General features: G+C 33.9%; 2 protein-coding genes across 7 annotated transcripts in view; one reads left to right on the top strand and one right to left on the bottom strand.

Moving 5' to 3' along the window:
• Positions 1 to 249: 249 nt before the first annotated feature.
• spz6 (Spaetzle domain-containing protein 6) lies at positions 250 to 8,597 on the bottom strand. 3 transcript variants are annotated; one of them, XM_074143555.1, is made up of 8 exons: positions 8,292 to 8,597; positions 6,992 to 7,175; positions 6,254 to 6,371; positions 6,053 to 6,184; positions 5,525 to 5,665; positions 5,071 to 5,361; positions 4,789 to 4,975; positions 250 to 586 (listed from the first exon to the last, which is right to left on the bottom strand). In XM_074143555.1, exons 3-8 carry the CDS (start codon positions 6,349 to 6,351, stop codon positions 497 to 499), a joined length of 939 nt encoding a protein of 312 aa, XP_073999656.1. In that variant the 5' UTR covers positions 6,352 to 6,371; positions 6,992 to 7,175; positions 8,292 to 8,597; the 3' UTR covers positions 250 to 496. The 3 variants fall into 3 exon arrangements, with proteins under 3 accessions (XP_073999656.1, XP_073999655.1, XP_073999657.1); XM_074143554.1 differs by lacking the exon at positions 8,292 to 8,597 and adding an exon at positions 7,587 to 8,182; XM_074143556.1 differs by lacking the exon at positions 6,992 to 7,175.
• Positions 2,938 to 12,463, top strand: part of ssp3 (SCAPER domain-containing protein short spindle 3) — a 30,280-nt gene continuing 20,754 nt past the window's right edge. For 2 of the 4 annotated variants that reach the window (XM_074143553.1, XM_074143551.1), the window contains exons 1-6: positions 8,756 to 9,116; positions 9,872 to 10,001; positions 10,251 to 10,360; positions 10,450 to 10,584; positions 11,584 to 11,912; positions 12,235 to 12,462. In XM_074143553.1, coding sequence (XP_073999654.1) covers positions 9,950 to 10,001; positions 10,251 to 10,360; positions 10,450 to 10,584; positions 11,584 to 11,912; positions 12,235 to 12,462 — 854 coding nt within the window. In that variant the 5' untranslated portion in view covers positions 8,756 to 9,116; positions 9,872 to 9,949. Of the gene's footprint in view, positions 2,961 to 8,753; positions 9,117 to 9,871; positions 10,002 to 10,250; positions 10,361 to 10,449; positions 10,585 to 11,583; positions 11,913 to 12,234; position 12,463 lie in introns of those variants that run through there. The other 2 variants (XM_074143552.1, XR_012463076.1) reach the window with 2 other exon arrangements.

The raw sequence follows: 12,463 nt of genomic DNA, 5'->3' as shown, positions 1-12,463 counted from the left end.
TTAAAGGTAGTAGTGCACAGATAGTAGCATTGCAATGTGAGAAGACAACATAGCAAGGTTGAAATAGTTTGGCCAGCTCTAGATCATCAATTGCTTAATATTAAAGTCAAATTTTTATACAGACTAAAAGTGTTTATATTTGATGGCGCAAATAAACTTGCATTGTTTGAGCAAGGATACGAGGTACATTGTGGCTGGGTCAATTACTACAGCCAGCCATAAAAAAAATAATATGAATAAAACGAAGTCTCAAGGTACTAATTTTTTTTTATATAATTAAAGCAAAGTCAAAATCTCTCCGATTCATTATATACAATACATAAAATATAACATACAATTTTATTTGAATTATTAAAATTGAAAAATGTATAGATTAATTCTTTTTTCATGTCTACATCAGTGAGACATCTTGCAATGGGTGGTTTCAAAATTTTGTTGCTTCCCCATTTATTTTTTAGGCACTTGCCTCCCACTTAAGGGGCAAAATATGTCCCTATCACCTGTATTTCAAAAACTGATGTAAATAATTCGGCCTCCAACATTTACAACTGCCTGGAATTAAAAACCAGTCGTAGTAAAGGCGCACCTAGAACATCAAAATAATTATTAAGGCATTGAATTAAAAAAAAAAAAAAAAAAAAAGGAGGACTCTTTACAGGCAATGATACTAAAATCATCTTTACACTCTGTACAGATAGACTGTATGAGATGCGGCTCGCAAAGTTAAGGTGTATTGTGTTACTATGTTCAATTCTTGGTCCTGGTATTGGAATTTACTACAAAAATATGAGAAATTTAAGTTAAGTATGATAGCCACACGCCTCACTCCGCGTCTCCTGATCGTAGTCAGAATTAAAGTCGTCCGAAAAAAAAGGCATTGCTCAACAATTTACTCTTAATAAATCAAAGCAATTTATGGTATGTTCGGGCTCAGTCTGAGGAATTTTTCGCTGGTGAGCAATCTCAGGATGTGGTGCTAGCCAAAAGAGATCTCTGTTTGCGCACTCAGTTTTCCACTACATTTCATTTTATTAAATAGGAAACCCCTCCTAATAGTTTTAAAAGCACTAAAGTAATGCTGGAAACAATAAGTTTATTACTAAAGCTTGAATCATATCACCATTGTTAGCATAGGTATTGTTGTTGGATTCAGACTTAAAAGTGGTAACATTTGTTCTCATCCGACACAACCAGAGTTTTGTCAAAAATTCGAAGATTTTTGAAGCTCTCCAAGTACCTTTTCCTAGTAAAAGGACCAGAGTAGTCTTAGAAGGGTTCACAGTAAGATCTACCCTTCTAACCCAATTTTTTATGATCCTGTGTGTTTCCTGCATGAGATCAGCAACGATTATCTCGTGCGTGCCACAGACCACCACAGAAATATCTGCGTAGCCCAGGGTCGAGAACCCACGAAGGTCTAGCATCTCAAGTAAGTCGTCTGCGACCATGCACCACAGGAGCAGAGTTAAGACCCCCCTGGCAGTAATTATTTCCATCGTGAGATGGGGGGATGAACGGTTACCTGTGGCAGACCCCCACGACCACAGGAAAGCTACATACAATGGGGTTTCGCCCGGTGCCTCAAGATGATCGTTACCGCACATATATTTTACTACCATGTACGCATTCAGCTTCGACGCGAGTCCCCATCTCAGCTAGGGTAGGGATCCCGGGGTGGTCAGGAAAGGAATAAACAGGATCAAAGGGGGGATAGAAACAAGGATTAGGGGGTATACCACCACTATGCCCTATGTGTACTATGTAAATGTATTAGGGTGTTACAGTGTATGTTACTCATGTTCATTTTGTTAGGCTGGAATAACCTCAGGGACGCCAAGTACCCTGAAGAAGTGGCCGATCCACTTCCCCCTACGGGGACACTAATTATATAAGTATAACTGGTTTACAAAATTGAAATTATGTATAAAAGACTTATACTTAGCAGATTAAGAACCGTTAGAAATCATTCCAATAACTAAATCCAACTTAAAAATAAAATTAGAAAGATATAAGAAGTATTTAATAACAACAGATTTGCAGGAAGTGCCTAGTTATTGTTTGGGTGATTATGAAAGCGCTCAACTTATATGTTAACATGAGACATATCCAACATATAACAACAATATTTACAATTAAATATACTTTTTAATGTATTAAAAACTTTCACAGAACTTCGTCCGTCTGGAATGGTTATAAATTTATAATCAATAAAATTACTTATAGAATTGCTGAAAAAAAAGTGAAAAGCAAAAATGTAAATAAAATGAAACACAGGATATAACCCATTTATTTATGAGATATCCAGTTTACGAACCTATTAGACATGTACTCTGCATAAACAATGTAAACAACTTTGATAATGAAATTAGAAATGTTACTAAATAACTCTGTAAGTTTTATTATCTTTGTAGAAAAATCTATGATGAGAATCAGGTTTCTTTTGAGTGTTCAGAATGTCGTTTTAAATAATTTTGCACATTTAAGCGCAATACAATTCACTTTTTTTTCATTAAAAAAAAAGTTTATTTATATCTAATTATAATTTGTTCTACATTTTCTATAATTTTGTTTAATTTCTAAGCATCATTTCAGTTATGTTTTTGTATTTTGGAATTAATTTCTATTCATGTATGCTAATCTGAATCAAACCTCTTTTAATAGGTTTAAATAATCTGTCAAGCTTTAAATAATTAAAGCTTGAAGGTTATCAACCATATCACCATTGTTCGCATACGTTCTGTGGCTCACAAAGGAGGAACGCTTATAACTGTTTTTGGACGAATACTTTTGTATTGAATTTACTCTTTAACTTTTATTTTTCAATTAAGTTATATTGTCGAATCACTCTTAATTCAAGTTCAACATTAGAAAATACTGGGCGCGACTTTCTACGAAGTTATTAACCTCCTTCTAGGTTATTTTTACAATGAATTGCAGACGGCAAAATCCAAAGGATAGAAGTAAGTGAAGACTTTTTTTACTAAACTGTAAGAAACATTTTTCATTTGAATCCTACTATGTTAAAGGCATCAGTCCAAGGTGTGAAACTTTTGCGATAATACTATAAAGTAAAATATATCTTAGATTCAACATTGCATCAAAAAGTCCGCTTTGTTTTTTTAAACTGTAAACTAATCTCACGAACAAAATTAGCTAATTAAGCCCTTCTAACATAGAAGCATAGCTCTATAGTAGGTTAACTATAAGTCCAAAATGATATATAAATACAATTTATTTGTAACTGAGAATGCTCAAGCATACTTTGTGTTGTTTTCCAACTAAGATTAATATTTAAGTTAGCAACTTTTTGTTATTAGCCAGTGGTCATTGCAATTTCAGATAATACTTACAAAAGTTAATGACAAAATTAATCAGATTAAAAAATAAAATAAACTGATTCGAAACCCAGAAGGTCGGGCTATTTTGAGTCACTTAAGTCAGAACACCACAAGAACCACTAGCAAAATTAATGAAAATGGGGATAAGGCTCTGATTCTACAAGGACTGTTCAGGCCTGGTTCAAAAAATTTAGGAGAGCAGCATCAAACGAATTGTTAAGTGAATTACGTAGATTAGTCTACTCATGCTTCCATGCAAGTAGGAGAAAGATTTGGTATTACATGCGAACTCAGGTACGCGTACACTCACTTTTTGGCTGAAAAATATCCATCTTTGGTCTAGTAAAAAAAAATTCTCCTTGAAGAAGACTAAGACAACGCCTTTTATATTTTATTTTTTAATGGGATATTCCGCACGGTAAAAAAGACTTATTAGGGATGCTACTTGCCTTTTACGGATACCAGGTATCACAACTTTCAGAAACTCCAAATGATGAAACACTCACCCAGGTTCTCAAGGAAAGTTATAGGAAGAGCTGCGGGAGCGGGCAGTTAGGAATGGAGCCAATTCTTTTCATTGCTTACTTACTCACTCTCTAACCATGAAGGGCTTTAGTTTCAGTCACTATAATTTTCCATCTTTCACGGCCTCTTGTCGTTCTCCAAACACGCAGGCCGATGGCCCCATCTTCCGTCTCCCTCAGCCATCTCTGCCTTGAAACCTTCTCCTGTCAGGAGGCTCTTATAAAGCTTTCTTTAGACCCCTTATACTATCCTCCATCCGGTGAATTTGTCCCAACCATCGAAGTCTACCAACTTTTAAACTTGTTCCATTGTCATCCTTAAATATTATGAAGAAAGCTTCTCCAAGAGAATTTTTTTAGGAGTATTCATCCCTCTAATCTACCTTCCTTGTAGCTCCCAAAGTACAAGGAAACCAGACTCTCCAGGACAATTACAGAAGAAGAGAAAGTCGTTAGTCAGCTATAACCATTTCCAGATATATGCAACATTTCCCCCGCAACATCCTCCTCAAATATTCTAAAGATAGCACCCTCACAGATATCAGATGGATTTTTTGAAAGAAATTGGAATGTATGCATTGTGGTGGCGCTCATGTCGAGAAAATGTTCATTTGTGAGTAGCCCATGTCTCTTTTTATTTCCCCACACAATAGAGATGTAAGCTAATCGTGAAGTTAGACATCAGTTCTGCACCAGTATTCGTGACTTTGAATTTTATATTCAGACATCTCTCCGTAAAGCTACATTAATCGTCTAATGGCAGACTATTCTGAACCTATCTTTCTTTTTAACGAGCCGTACCGCTATACCTTACTATTTGAAGTTGGGATGCAAATTTAAAGGGCCACTGTACCCAGCCTAAAGTACAGATAAACAGCCTAAAATACAGATAAACTTTCAGTTTCATTTATGAAGCAATTTTTCACCTGATAACATCCATTCGTGTCATATCCATCACACTGCAAGTTTTCATCGTTTTTCATGTGTTTTGCTGATTCTTTAGCTACTTTATCATTTAACATTCCATTTGGGTAGTAAATCTCCGCAACCAACAGACTGACCCATCTAGGAGATGATAGGCACTTACCCTCTAAATAGTAACACTTAGTGTTTCTGTGAAAAATAAATCGAGGCGCCTATTAATAGGGGGATTTATGATTTTAAGGAACCCAACATACACACCCACTATAAACCCACAGTATACTTACAGACACTTGGTTATTTGAACAGTTTGAGTAAAATAGCCTTCATAAGGTATTTGCACGATATATCGCCAGATGCCTTGATAGTTCCTGGCAAATACTGGAGTTGCATATTCAATGCTAGCCGGACATGGAGTAGCTGGAGCGTTATCTGATTTTCTTTCCATTGCAAGCGAAGAAAATGATGAATCAAATAAATCACCAGGCGATTCCATTGTGTTCATCATGGACTTATGATTGTTTGAATTTAAATCTGCTAAGCTTTCACCTTGCAGTGCTTTGTATACCAAGCACATCCTGAAATAAGACAAATAGAAAATACCTTTTATGTTATATAAGGTGGAAGGTCTGTATATTGACTTATAGCAGTTTGATTATTAGAATGTAGTTTTAGATATTGCACGTTAGATCTGTACATTATTCTGATCTTATGGTACATTAGAAACAAATTTATACTCACATTCCCCCACCATTATCGCAAAATTTTTTTGCATGATTTGTTAAATTGACAAAGTTAGCTGATTCCAAAATGAAATCACGTAAACTGTTTAGAGTAGTCTGCAAACTGCTTGATTCTGAACGTTTGACTCGATTGGATGCTCTAGAATGAATCAAGGTTATCCTGTGTCAGAACTGACAAAATTATTCATGACATTTAATTTCCAAATGAGAGATTCAGTGAGCAAATTTAACTAATATGAAAGTCCTTAGATGCTTAAAACTTGTTTTAGATTCTTCATTTGACAGCTCAGAGAATTCAACTAGGCACGGTCGGACAGCGTGGCATTGTCATGACGTGCTTCATTAGCTGGCCCAAAATTTCATATCCATCCATAGTGTACCAGTTTTTCTGTTCACACTCTGCCCTCACTTAATTCTAAACTTAATTTGAGGCCTTCAACAGCATCAGTACATCCCCGCTTTATAACTTGGGCACACTTGCTCACTGACCCTCCGTAACATACTCTAAACTGTTATACATACTCACTTCTTATTGTCCACATGGTAGTAATAGTTATCAGGTACTTGAAGGCTTGTCACTTTAGGTATTGTCTCATCGGATTGCAAGACTGGCAATATTCTGCTCAGAAACTGTAACGTCTTATTTGTAATTAATTCACTGCAATTTAATTAAAATATGAATGTTCTCGAATAAACTCGTATAACTTAAAATCTTACTCAAACTCACAATGGATACGGCATTCCTTGAATATTCTGGTTCATTGGGTTCATTGGTATAAATCCTTTATTCAAATCACCGCATAGTGATGTTGTGGCCTTCTCCATTGTAAATGGTTTGTCCAATCCTAAAAAATGAAATATTACAACAATAAAATATTTGACTCTTCCAGTTTTATAGGGCATGACCAAGTAGTTCACATCAAGACGTATCTCTCATTAGCTGTAGTGTCCAACTTGTAAAGATAAAGTGTACTTATCATTAGATCAATTCCTTCTTATTTACTGGGTATAAATTACGATTTTCTCTTCCTAGGAGCTTCTTACAGCTCACTGTCCGATGATGGACAGTTTGTCTGCAACGGGAGAACACTGTCCGGAGATCGACAGTGCACTGAAAAAAGCACCAGGCGCCAATGACCTCATATATAAACGCGCCTTAAAAATAAATAAATATATAAAAATGCTTCCCACAAGGTATCAAAATCGAAATCACACAAAAAGCAAAGGTAAACAGTATGAAAAATGCTAGTGAACAATGTTAATGTAACTATTAATATTAAGCCTAACAAACATTAAAATAGCTACCCGCGGTACTGAAGATTTCTAAGTCCACACTCATAATCACTATACCAAATCACCCGATCCCTTTCTACGCAGGACAGTGTTGTTTACTCTCTTTCTTTCATTATTTTTTGTTTAAGTTAGCCACTTTAAACTTTTGGTCAAGTCAAAGAAAATTATTTACCTGGACATGGTTTTGTAGATTTGTAGTAAGGTGGTGGTTTTACTTTTGGCGGCACAGAATTGACAACCTTTTCAAATCTATAATATCCTTCCACTTTACCATTCGTATCAAATGGATTTTTAATTTTAATCGGTATATCATTGTCTAAACTGATTATTTGTTTGATATCATTAATTAATAACACCTGTAATTTGATGTACATTAAATTTCATAAATTAAACATATCTTAAACCGTTAACTTTTTGGCCTACATTTAAGAATACAATCTTCTTTTAAGTTCCTCATGAGATGGCCTCAATATTCTAGTTTGGTTTGCATCTTGCAAAGAAAAAACTTAATAATTCATTCAGTATGATTCTACGGATATATTTATACATAGAATCAAAATTTAAGTAGGTTTAAATTTAATAACACTATTTTTAATTTAACAAAATTTAAGGAATAGTTATAAATAATGAGGAATTCTTGTTGTTTAAAAGTGAATCCTTTAAAAACCGATGAAACAAAATTTTTGTAATAATGGTAAGTGTAGTAAAAGCCTACTAAAAATAAAACAATCTTAAATACAATTTTCAAAAATCAAAATTTACCTTACCGTTAAAAATAGAAAATACATTTTTTGATTCTAATAAATGTATAATGAAGAAACTGTTAATTAAGAAAATCTTAAATCAAAGTAAAAAATAACACGGCATAATGTAAGTCAGATGTAAACAAACATTCACTTCAAGAGATGCTTTATTGACTGACACGACAAATACAAGTCCTACCATTATGGCCTAATTTTCAAAAATGAAACAGAAAATATAACGGAAAGTGGGGCTGATTCTTAGTAAGCCTAGGCAAATCCCCTTCTACTGAAATGTTTCTGATTCTACTTAATCAAAATAGTCTTCACTGTAGGGTAACACTAGATAAACTAACTTTGTAAAAGTCTGTTTTAAGAGATGTATTCTGACACAATATTTAAATAAGACCCACGCTTTAAAAAACAAAATTCGCCTATTAAAATAGCCTTAATTGCAACTTTTACTGCTAAAATTTGTTTGAAGATGATTCAAGCAAATTATATTGCACGTTGGTCTCAACATGACCAAGCTATTATATCTATATATGTAGTCACAACTTATTTAGAGTAAATTAATTTCCAACTAAATTCTTATCTTAAATTTTAAGAATCCAAGTGTCAATTTAGATGAGAAGTCCCTTTTTGTTGTTGTCTTTCTTCTTTTTTTTTAAAGTGATTTAAGTTAACATTTATTGAAAGTTAAATTGAAGATATACAAGATACTTGACTTACCTTAGAAAAATCTTTCTTCAATTAAAAATTAAATTTTTCACATTGAGGCATTGTTTTCTAACAAATCTACATACCCCTTATCACTAGACCCACACTCATATTTTTTATTTCATTGAATTCAATGTATGGACACTTGCATCTAGTTAAATAAGACGTAACTTTTAACATACTTAAGTACATATGTATTTAATGGGTGATTTAGTATCGCATAAAATTTAAACATTAAAAACGCACAATTTTGAATTATCAGATAAAAATCAACTAATATGGCAGGCCCCACTTAATAATTATCACAGATTTTTTTTTTACGCTGAGGTTATTATTGGGAAACCTAAATTTGATTATTTTCTAATGAATAGTTTAATAGTTTTAATAAATTAAAACTGATTTTATAAATTATTAATTATCATGATAATTTTTCTTATTAAAAAATTATTTCATTCATTTTTATACAATTAAGTTTAACTCACTGTGAGTTTAAAAATGGCAACTTCTAGAGTTGATGGGGTTTTGTTTATTAGTGTAATACTAATTTATTAAGTGTGTTAAGTAATAATTTACATTTTTCATAAAAATGAATTTAAAATTTTGTATTTATTATTTTATAAAAACTTCAGTTTCTAAAAGAAAAAAAATGATAAGGTTAAAGTGAGCAATTCAATGTTTTTGTGTTTGGTCTAAGTTACAAAACTAGTTACCATGGCTTTTAAAAATCGTTAAATACTTAAGAGTGCAATAAATTCTGATTTCCTATATTGATAGGATATCATTGGATAATAATTTAACTTAACTTTCAATTTTATTCTGTAATAAAATGTTTTGGAGGTAGGTTAAATTTCATTTGTAGGCTTGCATTATAAAGATTGCTATTTGTTGTGTGAAATAATTTCGGTATGATTTTTTCTTTAATGTGACGTTTTAATAAAGCTCAAAATACATAGGATCATTTACCCGAGCTGGGATAAATACTCGTTAAAGGGCCGTCACAGGCTGTCAAAGAGGACTGTGTTTACTCACATTAAACTCTGACTTTGTAATATAGTTTAGAACAGTTTCTCCTCTAACTAATAAACTCATTCCATTAATGAAATATCACTGGAGTTGTACTATTCATTTTTTAACGGCTGCAATAAACCGAATGAAGGTTGTATTCCCTCTTATTTATCGTGTTACCATTACTTAAGTTTAGAGCTGCGAAAGCTCACCAACTAAATCCCTACTTACTATTAAATTTAAGCAGTTTGAGAAACATTGTAGCTGGTTTTAACACTCGTTAAATGACTGAAACAGTCTATGTGGTCTGTATTCCTTCCATAAAAATATGTGTTTAGATACTGTAGTCCAGTTCAGTGTGGTCTCTAAACTTAATACCCAGTTTATTGGATAAAATTCAGCTGGAGCTTAATTAAACAAAGGCTGTCATGGCCGGGATTATTTACTTGTGTACCTGAGAATTTCACGCAACATTACCTTTAAAAAACCGAGATATTTTTCACACTCCCAACCAAATTATATTATTTGGTTTTTGCAGCATCATATTAGCAACATTTTAAGATTGCCAATAACCTCTGTTTCTACAGGTGAGTAAGGAAAAACAATAGAAAAAAGTGCACTTTAATTTTCGTTTCTTTCTCGGACGATTCCCGACAACAAAAGCTATGGGTGATCGATTGCCTGAAGATGCCTACACATATCGTTACGAAGATCCAAGTATGTTATCAATATACTAATTTATTCCTTTTTAAAATTTTATATTTGGTGATTTGATATAATTATTTTTTGAGAGTGAGTTAAATAACAATTTTTATGAACTCGAGCGTAATTAAAGATATTACTGTAAAGATACAGTAATTAGAGAAACTTACTCGCCATACTCGTGTTAACCCCAAGTAAAGTTATGGAAGGTATTTGTTGAACAGACAAACTGGAAATTTCTAATCATTATTATTTTTTTTTCAGTTTTAAGTATGGAGAGTCGATACTGGGACTTTGTCGTAGAAAATTTCATTCTTAGCGCCAATGAAATCTATTCTCATTGTATTACAACACTGAATCTTGTGCATATAAGAGTGAGTTGATTTTTACTTATCTGCAGCTATGCCAATGTCACTTGTGTGAGTAGTTTTTTAATGTATCACTTTAATTTTGTCTCTTTCAGGAGATGATAGCAGTCACTCAAAATTTAGCATATGATTTCAGCAATTTAGACGAATTCGCTGTCCTTAGGCGAACTGGAGTTAATGCACCGTTTCCAAGGCGCAGGGCCTTTTATCTAAGGCCGGAATATCATGAGGTAAATATTCTAAGAACTAGTTGTATCTGTGAAGATCTTTGGAGTACTCTTGACAATAAATTATAGTGGTAAGAAAATGTTCAGGCGAGAATCAAAAAAGCGTCATCTCCTATTCGCAGTGTCGTAGAAAGGAGATAAATTTTTTTATGAGATCTCCCTAAGATGTTATGAAAGTACTTAATCCTATACCTATATCATTGTAAGCGACTTAGTTTGGTGGCGACGCATTGAGTAAGGTTCGCCTGGCAGTTCCTTAAGGACTTTCAACGTTGGTTTGTTTGGCAGTCGTCTGTAAGCTTAGAACTTGGTCTTTCTTCTCTCATTGTGGAGAAGAAACACTTGAAAAAACCTTTTTCAAAATTAAACAGCCTTTGGTTTAAAGATTTTTTTTAAAATATATCATTGTTGAACCAATAGCTTGTTTTTCAGGGAGGACTGGCTTTGTTCTTTATTGTATATATTTTGTCTGAGCTCAGCTGCTAAAAAGATCCGTATCTGCTCGGATAGTTAGGATGTGTTGAAGGCACTAAATATTTGTGTCTTCACCTCGAAGTTAGTGTTAGGATGTTCCAGGAGACTACAGGTGTCTTCCATAAGGTAGTAATTCTAGTCAGAGGGCCAGATCAAGTTGGTATTTCAATGGAAATTTTATTAATCAAATTAGAAACGTCTGTCTCTTTTATGGGTCTCGAACCTTCTGTTGCCTTGTCTCTGGACACATCTCTAGCTCCTAGGAATGGACGGCTTCATAGCACATATCTGATGGATGAGAGTGTTGAGTTTTCTGCAGGCTAAATTGTAAGCCTGGTTAGGGCTGATTGCAATATGGCTTTGTTTTTCTCGGATATTTTTTAGACCTCAGGTTGATCCCTTGCCTACTCTAGATCCCGTATGAATAATAAACCATTTGTATTTAATAAAAATTCCAACCATTAAGGATTTTTTTTTTAGAATTACAGTAGGGAAGTCGAGTGAGTGTTCATACTAAATTATTTACAGGAAGAGCCGGTACCACAGCCAAAATCAAAACTAAGGCAGCCGAATGACGGTCGCAAAAAGAAGGGCACCAATGTTCGAGCACCCCCTTTCATTCCATCGAGTACTAGCGAATTGCTTTACCAAGATACACACTCTTCGTTAAGCAGTGCCAATGACGAATTAACCCATCGGTTATCTACACAGAGCGGACAACAAGCTTTGGCAGAAACAACATGGACACCAGTGGTTCAACAGATGCCACAAATAAGTCTACCACACTACCACATACCGTTCATGAATTTAGTCCATTACCCAATTGGGAATATTTATACACATCAGATTTCTCAAAAGTATGTAAGAAGTTTTTAGTAATATTAGGCCTAAGAATCATAAGGGCTCTTCTTAGAGCTGGCAAAGGAAAACATGTGGCCATATTCTAAAATTCAGAGCAGTTTATGTCATTGATTAATGTGCACTAATAGTCTTGAACTAGTGTGAGGAATCTTGTCTGAGCTGGAAGTAAACTCTTTTCTAAAACTGTCCATACTTTGTGAACCTGGACTCAGTTCTTTCTCACAAAAAATGTGGCCGATTGCTGCATTTCTTATGCCAACTCGCAGTTTATCCTCTTTATGCCCATGGTTTTGATAATGATTTCTGCTTTGTTTCTAGCTATCCAACATATAGTGAGGCCCAACTGAATGAGAAATTAACTCAAGATTGTAAACGAGCGCCTGAACCAAGTCGAGATGTCTCTAAAATTATCAATGAAAGATTGGTGACTCATACAGGTGTGCAGGTTGAATTGTCCTTGGAAGAATCCCAATATTCACCTGTAGATGTAGAATTGAGCCAAGAGGAAATTAGTGTCAATAAATTTCTTGGTTCGCCGTGTGCTGAG

Source organism: Rhodnius prolixus, unplaced genomic scaffold (assembly GCF_049639745.1).
Source record: "Rhodnius prolixus isolate KJV_2025 unplaced genomic scaffold, Rpr scaffold_12, whole genome shotgun sequence".
NCBI lineage: Eukaryota > Metazoa > Arthropoda > Insecta > Hemiptera > Reduviidae > Rhodnius > Rhodnius prolixus.
Note: the sequence above shows the minus strand (reverse complement) of the source record. Positions and strands in the feature narration are given on the sequence as shown.

Excerpts from the sequence above, each read along its gene's own strand:
- spz6 (XM_074143554.1), bottom strand. The coding sequence starts at position 7,607 with ATGTATTTTCTATTTTTAACG. Across the intron at positions 6,372-6,991 it reads ATCTACAAAACCATGTCCAG|GATTGGACAAACCATTTACA; the intron begins GTAAATAATTTT and ends TTCATTTTTTAG. Across the intron at positions 5,362-5,524 it reads TGCGATAATGGTGGGGGAAT|GATGTGCTTGGTATACAAAG; the intron begins GTGAGTATAAAT and ends GTCTTATTTCAG.